The sequence below is a fragment of the Empidonax traillii genome, unplaced genomic scaffold, assembly GCF_003031625.1.
Source record: "Empidonax traillii isolate 1590-97213 ecotype Southwest subspecies unplaced genomic scaffold, ASM303162v1 scaffold248:size1534464, whole genome shotgun sequence".
NCBI classification, from domain to species: Eukaryota; Metazoa; Chordata; class Aves; order Passeriformes; family Tyrannidae; genus Empidonax; species Empidonax traillii.
In genome coordinates this window covers 892,805-901,079 of record NW_020955441.1, presented here as the reverse complement: position 1 = coordinate 901,079, position 8,275 = coordinate 892,805, and the positions used below count along the sequence as shown (strand labels likewise).

Genomic DNA, 8,275 nt, shown 5'->3' with positions numbered 1-8,275 from the left:
CATCTGATGCTTTCCTAGGAAAGCTCACCTGTACAAGTGAAGCCATCCCCAGTATAACCTTCTTTACACAGGCAGCGGTAAGAGCCCATTGTATTCTTGCAGTCAGCATGTGGGCTGCACATGTGGGTCCCATTGGAGCACTCATCCAGATCTTTAAAATAATAAAAAGGGGGGAAAAAAAAGAAAAGAAAAACATTAGTTAAAAGAAACAACATCAGTTAAAAGAACACACAATGAACACAAACTTTAAATGGTGTACGGCACACAGAAGCTCTACTTTAAATAATCCTCCATAACAAAACTCACAAATATGTGAGGTCATCTGACTGAAAAAGAGGGGAACAGTTTATTTGTAGCACATCAGAAAGTCTGACAAGGTAACTGTGAATGAAGAAGTTGCAGGGCTACTCAATACTAAGACCTGTACCTTGTTTTTACAGGGAGCATCAGGAGATTTCTCACTGCCTCCCTCAGCTACCCTCAAGTACACAGCATCTCTCTCCATGGTCACAGAACCACAGAATTTGCTGTGTTCTCACCATTTCACAAGCCAAATATGAGATAATGCTGATTTCACCGTTACCATGGTGGAGAATTTGTCCTCTAACACATCATGTAAAATCGACCTAACAAGTTTGATAACCACTTTTCTTCCCAATTTATAGGTGTGGTATTGGTTGTTTTCAGAATTGTTAGAACCCCACTGTGGTCTGGCCTTATAAATAAACACAAATGCATATGAGCCTCACCTGTGCACTTGATACCATTTCCAATCCATCCAGGGCTGCAGCTACATTTGAAACTCCCTGCTGTGTTTGTACATATGGCGTGTCTGTCGCAGTTATGGGCTCCGATTTCACACTCGTTGATATCTGCAAAAGCGCAGAGATGTTTGAGAGGCTCATGGGTCACACTTTCTCATATCCAGATAGGTGACACTGGAACTTCTCAAGAAAGTCAATGTGAATATGAAAGCAAGTCTGCATTTCATTACAACATGACATTTAAAAATGAAGCAGAAGAGAAATAAAATCACAACAAAGAAAAGTAAAGAAAAGCAAAGAAGCATGTGGCACATTGCAGATGTGCTGCCCCACTACCTCCTCTTCTGATGGGCATATAAAGCAGTACTTCTGCAATTCACTCCAAAGCCTGGTAACTTTTACGCTCAAGGAGGAAAACAGTAACTCAGAAGACAGTTTTTCCAATCTGTCCATCCTGAAGCCTGCAGAGAGGAACCACATTGGTGGCTCTACATTGCATGGTTTGCTAAAATGTCTCAGAGGGAACTCTAATGCCCAGTGTCTCCTGGAATGCAGCATTCCCAGAGCACCCATTGTGTCTGCATGGATGCTGATGAACACCAGCTAGGCACCATTCACAAACTCCTCCCAGGATAATCCCAGGAAGCTCATGAAGCAGGTTCTGCTTTTCCAGACGCTGTGTGGAAGGTGGAGGATGGGCTGTGTTTACTAGGAACTCAGGAAACCTAACACAGTGGAAAAAAAATCAGGATCCTTGGAGACACCAAGTCATCCAATCTTCAACACACACGTTCAGGCCAGCACATTTTATTTCAGTACTTGCTATTTTCATTCTTGGTCATTCTCTGGCAATATCATCATGTACAGACTGCAAAACCCAAACTGGACTCCATTCTTCCTTCTCACAAAACATTATTAATGCCCCATATAGGTACTTGGCAAATGTATAAACTCAAAGGCAAAGTTTTCAGAAATTATTACTGGTAACTACAACAAAACTGGCAGGAATTTTCTTGTACATCTGAGTTACGGATTTTATGGTGTTTTCTGGAACTGAGCTCTCTCTAACTGTGCTTTACTTCCATGCAGGATGTAAATTATCTAGAGTTCATATCAAACCACTTAAAATTTATATCAATATTTGAGCCCTCCCAGGTGCCTTTGATGTTGCAGTAAGCCAAATCATCTCATTCTGTAAAATAGCTGATGGAAAGAGAACAAGCTCACAAACACTGCATGATTCCACAGACAAAACCCCAGGTCTGACCTCTCTCAAGATTAAGAAAATGCATCAGCTATCAAAAATGTAACAACCTTTGGGGTTCTCAGCCCCAAAATCAGATATTTGAGCCTCCCAATCATTTTGCCTATTAACAATTAGCTTTTTAAAAAGGGCAAGATTGTGGAGCTATTGGAAAAAGTGTCCAGGTATGATTTAAAAAATTTCCTTCGTAACTCTTTCTTAGGTTTTTCTGCCCACACTTCTCTAGACAAAAGCCTGTGTCCTTTTCTCTATACCCTGTAAACATATATTGCCTTTTCACAAAGGCAACACATGACTTCGAGAAACAGACAACATCCATCCATCATCCTAAAATTAATTACCCAGAAGGCCAGAAAATACCCAAACCCACTGTTGGTTTGGAGGTTTTTTTTTGTTTGGTGGGTTTTACATTTGCTTGGGGTTTTTTGTTGTTGGGATTTCAGGCTTGCTTTTTTTTTTTTTTTTTTGTGGTTTTTTTGTTTGTTTGTTTTTTGGCATTGGTTGGTTGGCTTTTGGTTTTTTGGAGTTTGTTTAAAGTCTGCATAAGTGGAATTTCATCTAATCTTACTTTTCTGAGTCTCTTTCTAAATGAGGCATTGCTTTGAATCAAAACCCCAGACACGAACATTCCCATAATCTGAATGCTGATGTCTAGATATAGATCTAAATGTGGCAGCTGGAATCTACCATTAATGACTGTTGACTGCACCAAGCCTGAAAACATGCAAATGGATACTTACTTTTTTAAACCTTAAAAAAAAGGGTCAGAGAAGATTTGCCTTTTGTATGTAACCTTAAAAAAAGGGTCAGAGCAGAACTGCCTTTAGCATGTGCGAAAACTCATATGAAGATAACATCACCCTAAACAGGAAACTAGTGTCTGTCAAAAATCTTAAGGGTGGTCAGAAAAAAAATCAACTCCTATTGGCTTGGTCTGAAGGGAAAGAGTAGAAGGAATTTCAAGAGGTCAGCTACAGTATACACTGACACAGAAAAGCTGAGGCAAACTACTCTATAGTTTAACCTTTACATGATTTTAAAACCTAAACTGTTAAAACACTGCTAACATTAAGCCTGCACTGCATTTGATTATTTGATGCTTTGAAACATACAATCACAAGTTTCCTTATACCCTGCAGAGCACAACAAAACACCACAAAAAACCATCATCAGTAGAGAGGTTTCTGCCAAGAATTTTTTTAAACCACCAGTGAACACAAACAGAAACTTGCATGCAACAGCTACACCGCAATGAAGTCATGCTCAGACTCAAATTTAAGGCAATCTAAGCCAAGTTTTCCACTCTCCATAAAGTGACTGTGGACTCCATCCCACCTTGCACTGACCCACTGACACTTTGCACCAGAGAGCCCCCATTTACATCTCCCAGTGGCACAGCAGCACTGTGACACTGCTGCCCTCACAGTGGACACTCATTCCCCCATCAGCTGTTTGACACACACACACTAAAATCTTGGAATCTTCTGTGGGATGAAAGTTACAAGCACAAATCTATATCCAAGTAATTCTAATGGGATCAACTTTCTCAGAGATCAGCCACTGACATGCCATTCCACTTGCTTTGAACAAAATCCTGAAATCCTTCTCAGCTTTTTTCCAGGAAAAGTTTGCAATAGATTTCAATGCTTTTTGTCTGGGTAAAGATCAAATGTGGAATGCAAAATGTATTATCTAATACTATCTACCTTTATTGGGACATTGCAGGGCTTATTTCCATGATGCATGGAAAGGTTTTCTGAAATAAAAGCTGGTTGAGGCATATAAAATACCATCACTGGCTTCATCCCAAATTTTACTTCTTTTCAAAGCTACCTGCATTTAACTCAGATGTTGTTTTGCTATAATCCCTATTCTCTCCTTTCATTGCACAGCTGAGTTGTAAGCCTACATTTATTGCATTGCAATTATTTCCAAGGCAAAAGAGATCTCAGACCAAACACAGTACTGTGTAAACAGGGCAGTGAAATCAATGGAATTTATGCCTGGTTATACTGGAGCTTAATATGGATTTATGTTGCCACAAGTACTGAATTACGGCTTCACAGAATGAAACAGAAAGGAGAACTTGAGCTCTACTGGGGAAAAATTACCTCAATATAAATATCTTTAATAAGAGCATAAGTCCAGCCTGTTCTGTCTGCATGGCAGCACAAACAGTACTACACTCTTCAAACACTCCAACTATTTTCATTTGATTGTTTGAAGACAAAGGCATTACTTGGTCTGAGTAAAGGTATCATGACCCAAAGAGCACCCAGGAGGACACTACTCAAGTCAGGGTTTCACACAATGATGGCCTATTCCCACTGACTTCATGGGGATTTTCACTGAAGAGTAAAGGAGTGAGTCACTGATTTATATCAACCTTCTCCTTCTGCCTCCAGTACAAGTCCGTGACAAGCCAAGGAAAATAAAGACATTCCAATCCAAGACTGACACTGCATCCTCAGCCAGTCCCACTGTGCCCCAGTCCTGCTGCACACATGTTCTCAGCTTTGCAATTGCACAACTCCCATTAATACTAAGGGAGTTGTCTGCCTACAACAGATGAGAATACGCATGATAAATAATATGCAGGTCTGACATCATAACAATCCCAAGCACTCTGGGGAAAAAAACCTGTCAGTCACCCTACTCTGTTGGCTCCTTCAATTCTCTTCTTTGGACAGACATTTTTTTCTCTCAAGCCTTTGGCAATTAATGAAGCACCTCTCCCACTAATCATAGTGGCACAGATTTTAAGGGCTGTTGATATGCAGTAAAAATACATGTCATATCTACCTGCCATGTTGGCACTGTGCTTGTAAATGTGGCAACCAAGGGAAAGAAATCGATAGCCAGTATCTGCACAGCACATCCCTTCACAGTCTGGAAGTGGGTCATTAAAGTCAGCTAGAGAGGAGCATGGGGATAAGTCACTATATTCTCACCTACATCCTAGAAACATCCAAGTGATTCCTTTGCATTTGAACAGATGAGAGTGAACATTAACTAAAGAAAATGGTCACAGCTGGGCGTGAAATCCTCTAGGTACTCTGTGCACCATTTTCTGTTAGGTTTCATGGGGCTTCAAGGGTCTATAAGGATCCTCAGCAAACTGTGAATTTAATTCAGACTCCTCCTATAAATCAGTGCTGTTTGTCAGGAATTATGCAAATCCCTTAAGCAGTTTCTGACTTTTACATTTTTGGCAGTCTTTGCATATCTGTGCATTTTATCGCACTGACGTTTCACTGGTATTTCGAGCCTGGGTCTAATTCCCAAAGGACCACTCGTCTGGTGGAAGTCACATGGCATTTCCTCCTCCTGGGTTGCTGCCCATGTAATCAGGTAGGAAAAGGGAAGGCTTTTCAAAGGGAAAAGACTGTGAATTTCAACTTGGTGCTCATACAAGTAGAAAAAATATATGGAAAAATTCCCTATTCTGATTGTTTTCTCTTTTGGAACCACTCTTGGATTTTATTCAGCATACTGTACAGTAAGCACCTCTTGGAGTTTCACATGGGGAGGTTCAGCCCTTGCCTGCTATCCATCCTTACATCATCAGCATGCTGGGGAGCAGCGTGTTGTTGCTGGACAGACGCCCACTCCCAATGTGCTCCTTCTGCAATACCCCCCTTGGCGGGCAGAGCTCAGCACTGTTATCTTCTGGTATTTGGCCTGACACAGCCAGCTCCCAGATTCACAAGGGCAGATGTGTGCTTCCCTGAGACCAGAGCTCTTTTGTGCCATCAAGACTGAAACTCAACATATTATTCATGGCCAGAAGCCACTAATAATGGAGAGGAGAGCACATGGACTCACAAAATACTACGGATCTATTTCTGAGGGTCAAGGACAGGCTCACCTTTTCCTTTCACTGAATCAGATATCTGACCTCCTTAGAACCAAGTTACTGCCAGCCCTGCAAGTATGCAGTGTGCACTCACTGCTCCTGTATCCACTAATGTCATCATCCCTGGAAGACAGCAGGTCACGTTCAAGACCAAACTCTTCATGCTCACACCCCACAACAAGTTGAACACTTTCTAGTAGCCTTTCTCCAAAGGGCACCTGCATGGCCCTTGCAGAGACAGAGCCTAATCTCAGCCTTCCAACTCCCCGAGCTGCTGTGGAGAACTCCAGCTGACTGGTAAAGCACATTTATTTTTGATCTGATGACCATGTTGGGCAACTTCTGCCACCAAGTTCATGTCCTTCAGTCTGAGTCTGTGAAGAAACAAACTGTGCCCTAAACATGTGCCAGCCCTGCTCTACCAGGGGCAAACAGGGGGGCTGTGCACACAGCCATAACTGCAAGGGTGGATGGGAGACAGTCAGAGAAGGATTTGTTTCCCTGTGAAAATATCAGAGCAAGTAAATCCAAGGCTCTACATCAACAGTGAAATATTGCAAATTTACAGGCAGCACTCCAGAGTGGTGATGAATCACAAAATACAAATTCAAGTGCCAAAGCAGGATTTAATTTCTGCACAAATACACGTATACTTTATTGACAGAAAAAGTGCAGACAAGATATTTGTCATAAAACTGGGCAATCTGGAACCAGGAGAGGAGAAAGTGTAGCAGTCTTCTCTCCAGTGGCTTTGCACTATTGCCTGCCTAGAAAAATGTAAAATGAACTGCTCTGAGTAAGTATGATCACAGTCTGCCTTGCGAATGGAAATAAAACCATTTGTAGCATTTGATCTTGGAAACCTGCATCTACAATGTATAGTTTTGCCTAACAGTTTAAAAACTGTATTTCTGTCACTACATTCTGTCCACATTCTTATTGAGAACCATGGAGAGGGGAGAACTAACATCTGTGTGGGATGGGAATGTAAGTCAGTGGGTGGATTCTGAAAACTGTTAAATGATTGGGGGGGGGGAAACAAGTTTATTTGTTAAAATGGAAACAGTCAGTAATGACAAGGGAGCTGAAATATTTAGACAAAACTGTAATGAGACCCAAAGGACATTATTTAGCTGTTCTCATGAAACAGAGAATCTCCCATTCAAAGTGCTGTACACGTTTTTGTAAATTTTTTTTTTCCATGGGAATTCCTAAAAACTGGGAATGCTTTTGACCTAAGACAAGAACTGAATCCTGAGGTCAAGGTGCTGTTGGCAAGGTCCCTGCAGAAGAAGTATTGAAGGACACTCCTATGGTCTGCAGTACCTGAGCCTGCGAACTTCAACTCTGCTCAAATACTGTGCAAACATGAAGTGGGGAATTCAATGTTCTCCAGCAGCAGATCAGACATTTTAAAGAACAGAATGTGAGAACCTGCGTGATGTAGCTGGAATGGGACCAGTTTCTTCATTATGAAACCAACCTAGAAACTTCCTGCTCTGTTTCCTGTTTTCTTATTTAAATCCAAAAGATTTTGGTGATTTGAGTATGGTCCCATCTCAGCTCTATCAGCATAACTGATACTTCACCTTTTTATCTTAGAACACTGGGCTCTTCCAAGTTACTGAGCCCCTCTATAGTATTTCAATGTTGCAATTAAAGCGTTCTGGTGTTTTTCCCAGTTAGTGACATCCTCTCTGAAACATCAGCATGTAGACAAAAGCAGCAGGGAAAGATAATAATATGCAAGGAGGTGGGAAGAGCCCACATGACAGACTGTGTCCATCCAGACGTCTGGGCTTGGCTGGAACCAGGAGGGAAGGATTTCCTGACCTCTCTGTTAACAAAAAAACCCCACTTCTTGGGACAGTTGCCACTACCTTGCATCACATCATGCCAAAATGGTGGCTGTTTCCAGGCACTTCCCCAGAAGCCATACCTCACATTCCTCCCCTGCCTCCATGACCTTTCTCTGTCTTTTCCCTACCACTGGTTGCTGATTCCTCCCTGAGTGCTCCTTGCTGGGAGCGGTGTCTGTGCCATGTGTAACTCATCAGCACGAGGGCTCTCAGGTCTGCAGTCCTGAAGATCTTCGTGTAATTTAGCACAGAAACAAAGAACATTGAAATGTTGGTCTACAGGGTACAATTAAGGATTTCTTGGATTTAGATCAGTTCATATGTAAGTCAAAGGCAGCTGCTACTAATGCACAACTATTCGTCCATGGTCCAATATGCAAAGTACAACTCCAGCTCTCAGATTTTTCTCTGAGAGCTGTAAAAAAAAAGCTTCATGTATTTGGGGCACTTAAAGAAGCATACTATTAACTCTGTACACTAAGGGCAGATTAAGAATGAAAGTGTGTCTCAAAGCCATTGCCAGAAATGTGTT

General features: G+C 41.6%; 1 protein-coding gene across 2 annotated transcripts in view; it reads right to left on the bottom strand.

The window, feature by feature from the left end:
- The window catches only part of FBN1 (fibrillin 1), a 149,131-nt gene that overhangs the window by 38,014 nt on the left and 102,842 nt on the right, over nucleotides 1–8,275 (bottom strand). For both annotated transcript variants that reach the window (XM_027888943.1, XM_027888942.1), the window contains exons 32-33: nucleotides 750–872; nucleotides 29–151 (exon numbers count right to left, since the gene is read on the bottom strand). In XM_027888943.1, coding sequence (XP_027744744.1) covers nucleotides 29–151; nucleotides 750–872 — 246 coding nt within the window. The remainder of the gene's footprint in view (nucleotides 1–28; nucleotides 152–749; nucleotides 873–8,275) is intronic.